A 14,763-nucleotide genomic window follows, 5' to 3' on the forward strand; every position below is an offset into this window, starting at 1 on the left:
TTATAAATTAATGGTTCCGTCAAAGTTCAGTTTTCTCTATTACCCTAAATCATGAATGCCAGGTCCATAAATAAAAAGAAGGAATGATGGATTGCCACTTAAGTTTTTCTGCCAATCAAGCGGCCAATTAGCAAACCTGAACTCCTTTTTTTAAATTATATAGCTGCACCATTAAGATTCATTCTTTTTCTCCAGAAATGTTTCGTTTCTGAGAAATGTTTACAGCTTTGTTGAGAATCTCCTGGTACAGTTTATGGTCTCAGTGCTGAATTGATGAAGAAATGCAAAGACGAAATGTTCAGCCTTGTATCAAAATGAGAGTCTTACCCTCTGGCCAAACTCTCCAGGTTCCCCAGGTAGACCCAGTTGCCCCGGGAGACCCTGAGGAATGAAATGTTCAGCTTTTCATGAAATGCTCAGCGTTACATCAGGACAGGTGTTTTTTCCATGCCCAAAAAATATCAAAAGCTAAACAGCAGCAAAGAGGAAACATAAGAAAGGGGAAATAATAAATTGTGTTCCTTACTGGAGGACCTTGGGGGCCAACAGGTCCTGGAGGCCCAGGAGGTCCAGCATCTCCCTAAAACAGGTCAAAAACATGAATGAGTATATACGCATATGATATGTATACATGTTATAGTTAGTTAGTTAGTTATAAGTTATTATAGTTAGTTTATGTTGTTCTGTTGAAATTATTCAGGCAACAAATCCATTAAAGTACAGATAGAGGCCAATTTCTAACAAAACATAAAGAACTTTATAGTCCATAGTTGTGTATTTAGTTGTTGTGTTCATGCTGATGACTGCAGTTTCCTGACTGGATTAACACTGCATTAATAATCTGAAACCCAGTTCTTTTCCTAATATCTAGTAGTTCATTATACTATACAATACTATACTCATATAATTGCTACTATGAGGCATCTTTACATGTATATTTACTGAGACAGACATGATAAACTATTTCATTATTGAACAGTTACTCACCTTTTCACCCCGTAAGCCTTCTTTTTGAACCTGAAATAAAAAGACAAATTGTTTTTACGTGTGTGTGTGTGTGTGTGTGTGTGTGTGTGTGTGTGTGTGTGTGTGTGTGTGTGTGTGTGTGTGTGTGTGTGTGTGTGTGTTTCAAAGCATCTGTTATCAAAAACCCCTCTGTGGCTTCATGTGGAAACGATAATGTTGCTTCTCCTGTCAAATTATTTCTGGGACCAGCAAATATTTGTAATGTTTTCTTAAAAATAACTGAAATGGTTAAGCAGTTGAGCTTGGCCAATTTATTTCTGATTAAGTGAATCGACTAATTGTTAGCTTCCTGTGTCTAAATATGTGCTCTCAGTTAAAGAACAAGGTCAGTAGGTCAGTCTTCTTCATTATTATGCTTCCTGGCTTGTTTGAAATGATCATCATAAAATGCATAACTGATCATAAATGAAAAGTACAACATAAACTTAATTATATTACATCTATTACATAATTATGTAGCTTCTTGCTATTGTTTGCTTTTAAAACAAAAAAAAAAGTTCATCTTTCCATCTCCATCACTCCACAGCTCTTCATCACTAAACAAGCCTGTAATCCCTAAGAATATAAGTCTTCTTCTGTCCTTTTGGTCTACTTTTGGTACTTACCACATCCCCAGGTAATCCGGGAAGGCCTCTCTCCCCCTGTGATGTTAGCACACAAGGATGAAAACCCCATCATTAGAATCAAGAGACTTTCAGGGTAAAGCACCTCGGGCATTATGGTAATGATACGGCAACGACTATAATTTATGAGATGATGTGTGCTAAAGAGTGTACTTATTGTAGGCCTAAAGGAAAAGTGAATCTTGTGAGTAAAGTACTGTGGAAATTCTTTGTCCATATGTGTGTATGCGTGTGTCCCTGTGCATGCATATGGGTGTGGTATAAGCATCTGTGCACCGCTGGAAGAATCATCAAAGTCAGTAATTACAGTCAGACAAATGAACTCTGCATTTTATTTTCTCAGACAAATGAGTGGGCTGACTTTGATGGTGCACAGAGGAGACGGAGGAATGTCTGGAGAGTGCAGACAGTAGCTTGGGAAAATGATGATACCTCTTTGAAATGATTTATATCAGCACAGCTCCATAACATTGTGCTTACAGCAATATCCTCTTTGAATTGCTTCTAATCAAGTGAGCAGTGTTTTGCATACAGCGCAGGAGTGAGGGGTCATACCTTGTCGCCTTTAATTCCGCTGGGCCCGGGTGTACCAACCAGTCCTCTCAAACCCTAATCAGTTTTAGACAAAAGTTTCATCAGCACAAACATGACTCACCAAATCTGTCACAGATTAATATCTGCAGTTTGCAAATGCAAGATCTTTAAGTGAAGATCATGACTTACATCTTTCCCAGGAACACCAGGTTTGCCAGGTAACCCGTCCAAACCTGGCTCGCCCTAAAATGAAAATGGGAGGAAGAAAGTAACATTAAAGTAAGTTGCTAACTGTCAAAGACAATGAAATGCCATGGCTTTATAGATAAAGGCAAGAAACTTGAATGTCACCAACAGAAAATGCAAAGAAAATGACTTCTCAGCAGTGACCAAATAGAAATAAAATAAAATAAATAAATGAATAACTGACTAAATAACGACTTGAGTCAACAGCCAAGCTAGTAGCCCTGTGAAGCTGTACTGACACAGTGATCTCCTTAATGCATCCATGACAACGGTGATTTGAGCTAAATGCTAATATGCTCACAATGAAAATGTGAAGCTATCCCAAAGGATATGTGCAAACTTCAACTCGTGGTGGTGCTAGACTACAGAGTCAGCAGATCACCAAAGTCCTTAGGAGTCATCATCTGGGCACCATTTATATCTGGCCATCCATCCAGGGGAGGTTGTATTTTTGTCAAGACCAAAATGGTGGACTGAGGGGTCTGCATTACCATCCCTAGAGCCATGCCGCTACCATGGCTAATAGAGAGCAGATATCAAAGCAGTGGACAGTGCGTGAAACCCAGAACACATCCCTGACGTCAATCCCAGGAGCCTCGTCTGTACCACCTATTCCCTTTAGCATTTTACTGAGTAAAGTATTTCTCCAGTTTTCACCTACAGGAAATTGCATACTGACTGACTGACTGACTGACTGACTGACTGACTGACTGACTGACTGACTGACAGCTCTAAACCTGGCACCAGTATGTTTGAATGAAGCTTCAGTATACCTAGAACCTGCTCCACATCCTCATGCCATATGGTGAAGTAATCAGTGTGATTCTCTGTTTACTACATTATACAGATCCACTGTTAAAGTGCTTTGCAAGTTGACATGAAACCCAAGTAATTGCAAAGACTATTTCTTATATCATCTTGTTGTAGTTCAATCTATCACATGTAGTGTCACTGAAACCATGCAAAAACATCTGGACAACTTGACTTGAATTTGGAGCTCATTGTGATACTGAGAGACAACATTTTGCTCATTTATTCGCAGTCTGACAATCCAACTTCATCATGATGGCAAAAAGAGGAAGGTGTTAGCAACTGAGAGGAAACTTCAGACATCAACAAAGCTTTTAGTAGGCCTGAATGAGCTCCATTCTAGCCAAACGCCCCCACAGAATCCCAGACAGGAAGTGTGGAGAGTGAATCAAGGAAGCCACATCTGTTTACACAATCACGCCCCTCAGTTCTCAGTTCCTCTGAGAAGAATGGTCTCTCAGAAGTTAATCCTGTCTTCAGGATCTGCAGTATGAACTCCACTCTGTGCAGGTGCAATCTAACATGGTTTATACCTCAGGACATGTTCTGAAAACATGGAAAGTAAATGAGCAACTCTCTCTTGTCCCTCAGCAACTGCTGTTTTGCAGAAGTACTCTTGAGCAAGCTGCTGAACTCAAGCAGCTCCTATGTAAGTGCATGTGAACTGTGAGGTGGTGTCATATGCTGATCTGCCTTCATGATTCAAGCCTTCAAAGGAACTGCTGGAGTGTTACTTACCCTGGTTCCTGAATTTCCTTTTTCACCTTTTCCACCTGATTCACCCTGCAACAACAAAAAAAAAATCACAGTTGTAAATTGAATTTATTATTTACCATGTCAGATCTTAACCAATCATGTATTGAGATTATACTCACAGTGACACCTTTTGGTCCAGGCAATCCAGGAATTCCTGCGTCCCCTTGGACTCCCTGTATGATATAAATTGAACAACATTATATTAGTGGATGTTATTGACTTGGGACTATCCAAAGTGTCAGCAGTACTTACTCAGCAATATACAGCAGGCCAGCTGGGGAACCGCTGACTCAGAGCTCAATCAATGTAAGAAATTTAACTGACCAACTAAGAAACCTGATACCCCCAAAAAAGAAACAGCAGTTGTCATTGACAAGACCCCCCATGGGAGAACTTTGCCCTTTGACCTCTGACCTCACTTTCCTTCTTTCCTCTTGCAAAGAATGAAGGAAACATGTCTTCTCACAATCATTTTGAAGGTATCATTATTTTTATCATTTCTCTTATTTCATGTATGGCATCCTTCCCATCTCAATGATACGACTCAGCGTGCCTTGTTCTCTTTAATTGCAATGGTTCCTCAGAAAAGCTGTTGACTTGACTGATATTCAAAGCCAGACAGTATAATTAAAAACTTTTTTAACCTTTTAGCTCTTAATCGGGTATATCACGATAAACACGCAAAGGAAAATGACGCTTTAATCAGTACTGGCAACGGATTTTAAAATCTTTGTTGTTTCATTTGGTCTCTTTAGTTCTCCAGAGTGAATTATCACTTCACTATGTATGCAGCATAGAATAATTCATTCAACCAGCTTTCATCAGGAAAGATATTTTGACATGTCACGGAGGAAAGCCACAGGTATAAATAATAAAACTCATGATGGCTGAATTCCATTTGGCTCACTGTCACGATGTCATTGTTGATGTCATTGATAGCACCTGCGCATTTCCTGCTTTTGCTTCTGTGAAATGGGGCAATTGCTAAATATAAGTAAATCAGCTGTCTACCAGGTTCAGGCTAACAGCCTGCTGGCAAGAATGTTTTTGTCACTTAAAAGCTTCATTATTTACAATATTCTGTTGTAAGTATGAGAGAGCAGAGAAACTTCACTACAAACCACATCCTGTCATATTGACGCCTTATGCAGATGTATTGACTAATGAAGTAGCAAATGATTACTTATTTAGACATAAGATAGGTCTTTATTGATCTCACAGAGGGGAATTTTGGGTGTGAAAGAAGCACAAAGACAGAAATAAGGAGATAAATAGATAAACTTATACAATAAATAATTGTGTATAAAATAGAATAAAGAGTAGAATAAAATAGAAAGTATAAAAGAGCAGTTTCAAAAGAGCAGTGTCAAAATCCAATTACAAGCAAACCTGGCATACATGCAACAACATTAGCATGAATTCTGTCCCCCTGATTGTAAGACCAATATTCACTCTCCTTTTTGTTCTGGTTTAGTCTCTACCAACTCCAGAGAAATATAACTGTCTCTTTAGCTGCCAACAAGATGTCTTCATTAACTTACTACTGTTGGTCGCTGAAGTTGTCTGTCTGCCTTTTATGCAAGGTAGTTAGCATCCAAGGCTCATCAGAGAAATGGAACTTAGTGAAAGCAAAATCACCGTGCAGTACATGCCATGCAGTAAATGTGCCATAAAAACACAGCAATGAGCTAAAGAGGTGAAAATTTGATGATAATTCTCCGGGAATTCTTTCCTTGTGAGTGACTCCTTTCACTGACATTACACACAGACATTTGATTCATTGTATAACTGCAAGGCTAACCAACAATGGTTAAGCAGTTGTTAAAATGAGGTAATTTTCCATATGAGTGTTCAACTTCTTACACAATTTCTGTGTTTATTACTATAGTAATAATATTACTATTAAACTTTATTTGTATGGCACCCTTCATACAAGAATTGCCGCTCAAAGAAAACAGGAAATTGCATCCACAAAGTGCTTCACATAAAAGAAAGATGGATCTTGGAAGGGGATCTCTATTTTCGTATACAGTAGTCCTTCACATTCATATGCATTCCCATGACAGTAGCATTCAGCCGTGATTTAGATATTTCCTGTATTGTATCAAAAGGGGGCAATCATTCCCTCCTGTCTTGGGTCAAACAGCCTGTCACAGTCTATTGGCCAAACCTGAGCCAGCAACCCTCCCTCATCCCCTTTTGGCTCTTTCACCAGCTGCTGCTTCATCCAAGGGAAAGTCAACCAAACTGGCCTCTTTTTTCACAGGAAATCGATAACAGGCTGAGAGGTAATTGTCCTGAAAAACATATGTACGCCCACTTAACAGAACAAGTGCGTCTCTGAGATCATTGCCAAAACCAGAATGACTAAAGATATCCTTCTTACCCGCATCAATGTTATTTTAAAATCTTTCCAACAAAGAGCCAAACGCATGTGCACTGGATTGAAAATAGTAAGCCCATGTTCACACACCTTTAGTCCAGCTGGGCCTGGCAGCCCTGGATCACCAGCCACTCCTGCTGCACCCTGTTCACAAAAAAAACCCCATACAAATGAAAACATTCACATTCGGAAATGTTTTGCAAACCCTGCCTGAAATATCAAAAAAATGTGCTTCTTACTTTATCTCCTTTGTCTCCAGATAAGCCATCAATACCTGGCACACCACCAACTCCCTGTGAGATAATTGGAAATACATAATTAATACCAGTATCTGGACTTTTTAGATTCAACATCTGAAAGAATTCCTCCACACGTCCAGGTTCACAAGGGCCACACCTTCTCTCCTTTTTGTCCAGGAGCACCTGTCAACCCTATGCTGCCTGTATCACCCTGTAAACAGAAGGCAAGTATTTACTTTGACTGGTCTGTAACATAGAAGCATGCAGGATGGCCGGCAACACAGGCGGCGATGGCGTGCTGTCAACCTGGTATCATCACAGAACGTGGTTTAGTACATGGTGGTTGGAGGATTAATGTAGAACACAGTACGAATGTTAGATACGAACAGACTTGATTAATCAAACAGTGGAACATACTGTAAAATAGACATTTTCACAGTTAATGTTACAAACAAAACACAAAGAGTTACACAAGTGAAGATACACAAAGCGCACACAAACTTTTGAGTAAATGTTTGGGAGCCAGAATATGCTAACAGCTGTCCACAGCTTCACCAAGACCCACGATGGTCTGGTCGCACATCCAACCATAGATTCAAGGAACAATGGCTTCGCAGTGTCTTCAGAGTGTTGCGCTGTTGTTTTGTACACTGATGTCATACGCTAAGCCAAGGAATCCCATGGAATTCAAAAGCTGGACTGAATGAAAAGTAATGGCTGTTAAATTACACAGTACCACAAGGTCTTGTCCACCGCAAGACTTCCCTCTGCTTCATAAACCACTTTACAAGTCACAGAAAATTGCCCTTTAATTATTTTAGGAGCTTATATCATTTTAACACACGTCATTTCTTTCATCACACAGCTGAGGAGAAGGGCCCCTGTGCCCTATAACGAAAAAGACATTATCTATTACAACGCTGCTACATGGGGAATTGCCTGTTCTTGTCGGATAAAGATGCAATTAGAAGCAATCAATGCCGGATGAATCCACTTTCACCCCACGCCACTCGATGACCGAGCCATTTATAACCACAGCTTGAAGTTGGCTTACGTCATGTTTTTGCATCAACTTTAGAAGAGTTAAAAACAACAAATTGCTGCCTTCTCTCAGAGAAAGTGAAGACAGATGCTCATGCAGACAGTGAGAAATAGAAAAGCAACAGGGATGCTCTGCATTAAAGTTTGATTTAATGCAGTTTTATCAAGCCAGCGAGATTTCCAGCAGCAACAACTTCAAAATGAAAATAAATTTATCATGAAATGACTTCTGCTGACTGTCTGGCTGCATTACTAATGTTAAAATGAGAAAGTTCCCTCCAATGTTTTTAAACATAGAGAAAGGGGTCTTGTGGTACATTATTATCCAAAAGAACTGCATTCTCCAAACTATCATAAACAAAGCAGATAAAAAGGTAAAAAGACTGTGTCTCATCTTCCACACCTCTTTTGCAATTTAAGTGTCCCTCTCTGGACGGCTTGAATGATACATGCTGAGAACTTTGTCTCAAGGAATAAATTATACTGCAAGACTCCCAGCTGGCACTGCCAGGCAGTACAGAGGCTGTGATTTGAGCTGGGTGGGCGCCTGCATAGGCCTGCACTCTCTGCTACACATCCTCTGTGGTAACCTGTCCTGTAATTCTGACAATAACAGCTATGAGCATTTTCCTAGCCACTCCCTGGCAGAAAGGGGTTAGAAAACAAAAGATACGACAAAAGAAAGATGTGAAATAAATTTCTTAAGACAGAAATGAAGAAATAGCATTTAAGATTTACATGCATATAAAATATGCACAGGGACCAACATATATTTGACATGATGCCCATGCAGCATCAGTAAGAGCAGGTCTACTTACCTTCTCCCCTCTGTCACCTTTGACAGAGATTACTTTGCCCTGCAAATAATTAATCGATAAGGATCAATTATTATCGAGGCAGCAAGAAAAGCAGATGAAATAATAGCTGGAAGACATGCAATCTGATAAAAGTGAAATGTGTCTGACAATATGTCTACAGTACAAACAAAGCCTTGAAACTGTAGCACTAAATACAATCAAAGAAACTCAATCAATTAGCGATTATTAGAAAAACGGCAATTGTAAATATGCACACTTTAAGCTTTCATACAGTTTCTCCCTTTTCTCCTTTGATTCCATGTGGTCCGATGTCACCCTTAGAGCCAGTGTCACCCTGAAAACGCATGTTCACACAATGAAAAAGTAGAACAAACAACTCTGGAATGAAACTAATGAAACTGCAGTCTCTCTACTTAAAGGCAATGGTAGATGACCTTTTCACCCTTAGGACCTGTGACACCAGGTGCGCCCAGCTCTCCCTGTGAGAAATGAAAATACACATCTTTGGGAAGCCATCAAAGAAAGTATTCCCACTCATCCATCGGAAAATTAGACAGGGATAGAAGAAGTGTGGTGAGCTCAGGTGGCTTTACCTTCTCTCCAGCAGGGCAGGAGCAGTTCACTTGAGGACCTCTTTGTTGCTCCACAACCGTGGGTGTTGGAGTGGGGATCTCCAGAGGGGGGGCCTCTGTAACAACTTTCTTAGGGCACTGAAAAGAGAATGTTTAAGCCAACAGTCATCATCAGACCAAAAAATGAAAGCATGTTATTGTGAATGAGGTGATCTGATGGGTATGAAGTGACTCTGACATGACTATAAATGCCTTTCAGATGATGTCACACAACTTCGATGGTCATTAAGTCCACAGTGTCTCTTTTTCACCTGTCAGTAAGTTCAACACCCATCTCATGCCAGTGCTTTAAGCATGGCATGACAAAAAAATTGGCACAAACATCAGTGGCAATTAGCTTAGCAATAAATAGCTAGCTACAGCTGGCTACAATTGAAAGCTGAATAACTTACACGGGTCTTATATTTTTAATCCATAAAAAAATATGTTTACAGGAAATAACATGTAACTGTATCCCAGCTGACAATGACGTGCACAGTGACTATGGATCTTGGTTTCACCGCACAGTTCAACAAGCAGATGCTCCGTGACTGTGAACTCATAGGTTTGTCACTGATACAGTTCATTTGTTTTGTTTTTAAGTTTAGCGGCTTAGCTAGCAGCTAACAGTCGCTGCCTTGTTGTGAGCACATATGGGATTAGCCCTGTAGGTAGTAGAAGCCTGTAATAGTATTCAGTGGCTTTACAAAATTAGCTTGGTGGCATGCTAGCTACAGTGGGTAACAAAGACCGAAACTGGATGTTCTGAATGTTAACACAGCTGTGTGTTTTCATGCTAAAAATCAGAGTGTTTTAAATTAGAGAGGAGCTTGGGATAAAAAGAAGACAGCATACTGTGTTAAAGTAAGCTGTAATTAGAAACAAATCTACTAATCTGCCTGTAAGATTTATTTCTAACTGATTTTTCATGCATCTGTCTTTCACAACTAATAATTGTTTTAAATACTATAATTTTTATATAATAGTATATACAGTAGTTTTGTAGACAACCAGTCTTTAATTAATATGATTCTTGACACTCACAGGTCCATTGGGTAGATCGCAGCAGGTTTCCAGCTCTGCATGTTTGGAATCACAGTAAATCATCATCCTCTGGAGGTCAAACTGCATGGACACAGACAACAACAGATCACCCTCGAGAAAATGCACACATTGGCTTTCACAAGCTACATTATGGCCAGAGTGGAGGATATGGGAAGTTGAAAATGTACCAATACCTGCCTTCATTATGTCACATTTCACTACATGTGTATATTAATCTATTACACATACAGGTAATGACTCACATCAATTGGCACACTGTCATACAGCCTCTTCCCAATCACTGTCTTCCCCTGGATGTCAATGTCCTCCCTGTCTTCAATGGGCAGAGTCTGGATGAGTTTGCAGTCCAGGTACAGAGACACAGACTTGGCCTCCACGCTGAGGGCGATCTTGTGCCAGTTGCGGTCAAACAGGTTGTCAACGTCAGGGCTCTTGAATACAGCTCTGACAGCATCCTTTGTCAGCCCGACAGCGTTGTACTCCACCGCCTTGTTTTCACCATCCAGGCGGATGGACACCTGACAAGTCAGAGGAAAGATAATGTTGACAGTATGAGCTGGAAAATACAAGCAGTCCAGTGAATGTTTCCAAATTTAGTCTCAAATCAGAAAAAAAGTTAAACCTGCTTTAACATGCAGAATTAAAGTATTACATGAAATGTTACAATGAGAAAATTAGGATCATTTAATTTGATTCGGCTGTCAGAAGTAACTACAACATATACCATTTCTATGTTTAGCTCCCAATAATTTCAAAAGGATCTGAAGTGAGCCTTCTCTAAGTTGATGTTGTAATTGGAAAATCCAGACACATAATAGTCACATTTATTCCTGTTTACATTTGGCTGACCCACCTGTGGGATTCCATATTTGTCAAAAACCTGCCACAGGTACCAATCTTCACGTCTTGAGGTTTTTCTGAACTTGAATGTCGTCACAAAGGCATACTCATCTGGCAAGCCTTGAGGAAACACGTCTCTGCAGAATAGAAGCACATTGTTACTGTTAACATAAACTGTGCTGTATTTTACTCATGCACTCATATTTATTTCACCTATAAAGACACACTTGCAATGACCCCATTAATGCACAAAACCCAAATCAAAAACAATATCTATTTTTCACCTAGTAACCACCCAGAGAGCATTCCATTATTCTAATAATGGACAAAACATTTGCATACAATGTTATATTTTAACATACACGGTAAGAAGTGCTGATAAATCAGTTCGACAATATTTTATGAATTCTGTGGTAAGTTAACAGCCAGCCAGTTAGCCTAGCTTAGCATAAAGAGTAGAAACAGAGGGAAACAGCTAGCCTGGATCTGCACAGTGCACACAGGTGACAACATATGCTGACCAGCCTGGCAATAAAAGACACCAGCCCTAAAATAAAAACCAAATCTTTTTGTTTTTACACATCAGTTTTTGTACAGATTTTTACATACACAATGCATTCAGTGCGTAGGGGTCAGTAGGTGTCTAACATCAAATTTTAGTGCTATTCCCTACCAGATTACTCTGACCATGACTTTAAATCATGCTTCTGCAAATACTTTGAAGAAAATGGCAGTGTATTGTATGCAGTATAACATGACATATACTTACTCTGTTTGTTGTACAATGGGCATGGTGCCAAGGCGGACATAAGAACTTTGGCCATCATCATCTCTGGTTCCCAGAATATCTCTCACATTGAAGTACTCCATTAGGTCGAACCCTACAGCAACATAGTAATATAGCCTAGTTGGACTCAAGACAGTTTCTCACACACATAAATCAGCACACAGGGCTTTTGAGTTGTGAGTTGAGTTACAGTTTTATCAGATTTCTCTGGGTATACTGAGGTTTAATTGGGTCAGTCTCACCACACCCTGCAGCTACTATGTTTGTGGCTTTTTGGAGGAAGATTAAAATCCCAGCATTACTGAGTAACTGGAAAATAGAACCATTTGTTGGCAATTCAATATTTGTTAGTTTTGCTGCCAGAGGAAAAATCTAGTTGCCATCGCTGGTAAGGTCCTCGTGTGAGTCTGAGAGTGTGTGCACGTGTGTGTACGTTGCCCTGCAGTGTGTGATTTGATGTGGTGTAACCACAGACCATATTTAGGTGGTTTAGAAAGGACACTCCCTTGTACAACAAACAAGTGCTGTCGCTATGGCAATGCCAGCAGGATGAGAGCTTGAACAGCACTAATGCTGCCAGTTTGTCCAGCAGATCTCACTGAAAGCTTGTGGTCATGTTGTGTGGATTGAGCTCTTCTGAAAGCAGACTGTGCCATTAGTGAGTCAACGGGATGAGGACAGCCTCCTCCAACATACAGTATTCCTGCATGGCCTTCGCAATGCAGCAAAATCTATGAGATGTAAGATTTCTGCTGGGAATGTTAACACCAGCTCACTAATCTTCCAAAGAGGGAGTTGGAACACTGAGGTGGTAATGTGAGAGTCTGGCAAAAGCTTAGGCTGGAAACAGGTGCACACACAGGCTGCCCCTGTGCCATTAGCAACAGAGTATAAAATAACAGTTAAAACAAGAGCCCTCATAATAGACTGGATAACTGAGGGGATGAGGCCTCCAGCACAACTACTTTGTCCATCAGTAAAGGCCATCAAGTGCCTCAGATGCACTGTTAGTGATGACAGATTACTGTGCACTCAGATTACTCTTTGTGCAGTGGAGTGGACAGTGTCCCTGTCCTGGTTTGTACATGAGTAAAACCTTTTTGTGAGAGATTGTTCATTCATTTTCTAATGCCATTCACACACATCTTTAACAGTTCCTGCAGCTGTTCAGTAGACGGTGCCTTGGATTTCTCATTTTTTGATGTTGGTATGCTTTTGTCATCAAGCATCAACGTGGTAAATAAGTGAAGTTTTGGACACAGATTGTGTGCGTTTGATACTTTAAGATATAGTCAGTGTCACACATAAGCTGTCAAGCTTTAAATTTGGACTAAACTCATTTTCTTGGTCTAACTAGGATTAATGTTGAACTTTGTCTTTCAATTTTTCAAGACATCAGACCATTGATAGTCTCAATCAGGACAGTCAGACACATCATTATAGCTGTGTTTTCTAATATAGTCTTCAAGTTTACCCATGTTTAAAACCAAAGAGCACACTTAGAAAAAAGCCATTGAAATCTGCTGATAGGAGTCTGATTTAAAAGGGCTTGGCTTACTTTTGAATCAAAGTGGAAGTCTAGTATTTTAGCAAGTAAAAAGCTGCTAATGTTTTCTCACGCTCTATCTTTTGAGCATTGGTAGTGCTATACAAAAGGGATGTTTTGCTGCTTATCAGTCTCATTGAAGGGTTGCTCGAGGAAGCCATGCAGCTGTGACTTTTTCTGGCCTTGATCCCTTCTGTCACGACACTTGCACCGTGCACATTCGCTTACCACGCCGTTTCTTTGGCTGTTTGCGGGCCTTTGCAGCACAGAGCTGTAATTTGGACTGGCAGCGGATAGCGTATAATCAACCCAAAAAGTTATTTTGGACAGCCAAAAACGACCAATGGGGTGATCTGCGGGAAAAGCCAGATGAGTTCACTGACTGGGAAAAGCAAACGCATGCACATAGCATTCTTTTGATCAGAGCAGATGGCAACATTTGTGCAGCAGATAGTGAGTGCAGAGCCACAAAGACACTCCACAGCCTCCTGAGTGTGCTCAGTACCCCGAGGGGTCAGACTAGACAACCCATGATAAATACAAGTCTGACTCAAACCACAGGACTCTTGGCTGTCAAATCATAATCATTTGCAAATAGTCTTGACATTTCTCACGGAGGATTACACTCCATGCACCAGCATAGGGAGCATTTGTTGTGTAATTATAAGTGGGAGTGTACAGGGGCAGCTGTGTAGTGACGATGAAAACTGTTTGTGTAGAACTTCTCTGCATGTAAAGAAAATCTCTATGCGTTTAGCCACAATCTGAAAAAATATACTCTACTTAAGTAAGTTTGACAATGTATGTCTTAAAGCTAGGCCGCAGTTAGAGACTTACTGCATTGTGGAAAACCCCAGACATCTTTGTCATGTCAGGGAGCTTCAGACCTCAGACCACTGTCTGATAACATTTTGCCCAAAGTGGGGCCAAAAGCAGGTTTGGGCTCTTAGATCTTATGACACAGCTGTCTGTGCAGTGCAGTAGGTAGGGAAAACTGTCCTCACACTCTCTCACTGTGTGTACAATGAACAGCATTGCTGTGGCCTCTTAATGTACTGCTGGTGGTCCTTGGACCATACTGTGGGAACTGTCATGGTATTGAAATCCATTTCTAAATTGGGAATCTTACACCATGACAGTAGCTAAGGATTTAAAATGATTACTGTGACTTGCTCTTAGGGAGCACCATTTCATTTGTGGTGGTGGTAGCCAAATGTAAAAGAAATATAAATCAGAGTATTTAGGGTGTATTCCATAATAACCTAGCGTTTGGTTACAAGAAAAGATTTTCACATATAATTTTCCAGTGGAGCAAGACTTTTTTGGCTTTCTGGAGTTTTGGAAGACTTTAGAACTGACAGAAAAAGACAAACAAAATATAGGATTTATTCCAATTAGAGTGCTTACAGCACATCTGACAAAGTGGTACATCTGCTTA

The 14,763-nt window shown here is 40.2% G+C and overlaps 1 protein-coding gene across 1 annotated transcript in view; it reads right to left on the reverse strand.

The window, feature by feature from the left end:
- Positions 1 to 14,763, reverse strand: part of col22a1 (collagen, type XXII, alpha 1) — a 47,731-nt gene that overhangs the window by 25,835 nt on the left and 7,133 nt on the right. Inside the window, exons 4-22 of the mRNA XM_070985444.1 lie at positions 11,762 to 11,873; positions 11,006 to 11,129; positions 10,395 to 10,670; positions 10,132 to 10,212; positions 9,070 to 9,186; positions 8,911 to 8,955; positions 8,748 to 8,810; positions 8,477 to 8,515; positions 6,775 to 6,828; positions 6,618 to 6,671; positions 6,469 to 6,522; positions 4,115 to 4,168; positions 3,978 to 4,022; positions 2,373 to 2,426; positions 2,205 to 2,258; positions 1,632 to 1,667; positions 988 to 1,017; positions 527 to 580; positions 328 to 381 (exon numbers count right to left, since the gene is read on the reverse strand). Coding sequence (XP_070841545.1) covers positions 328 to 381; positions 527 to 580; positions 988 to 1,017; positions 1,632 to 1,667; positions 2,205 to 2,258; positions 2,373 to 2,426; positions 3,978 to 4,022; positions 4,115 to 4,168; positions 6,469 to 6,522; positions 6,618 to 6,671; positions 6,775 to 6,828; positions 8,477 to 8,515; positions 8,748 to 8,810; positions 8,911 to 8,955; positions 9,070 to 9,186; positions 10,132 to 10,212; positions 10,395 to 10,670; positions 11,006 to 11,129; positions 11,762 to 11,873 — 1,400 coding nt within the window. The remainder of the gene's footprint in view (positions 1 to 327; positions 382 to 526; positions 581 to 987; positions 1,018 to 1,631; positions 1,668 to 2,204; positions 2,259 to 2,372; positions 2,427 to 3,977; positions 4,023 to 4,114; positions 4,169 to 6,468; positions 6,523 to 6,617; positions 6,672 to 6,774; positions 6,829 to 8,476; positions 8,516 to 8,747; positions 8,811 to 8,910; positions 8,956 to 9,069; positions 9,187 to 10,131; positions 10,213 to 10,394; positions 10,671 to 11,005; positions 11,130 to 11,761; positions 11,874 to 14,763) is intronic.

The sequence above is a fragment of the Chaetodon trifascialis genome, chromosome 17, assembly GCF_039877785.1.
Source record: "Chaetodon trifascialis isolate fChaTrf1 chromosome 17, fChaTrf1.hap1, whole genome shotgun sequence".
In the NCBI taxonomy this organism is placed as follows: domain Eukaryota; kingdom Metazoa; phylum Chordata; class Actinopteri; order Chaetodontiformes; family Chaetodontidae; genus Chaetodon; species Chaetodon trifascialis.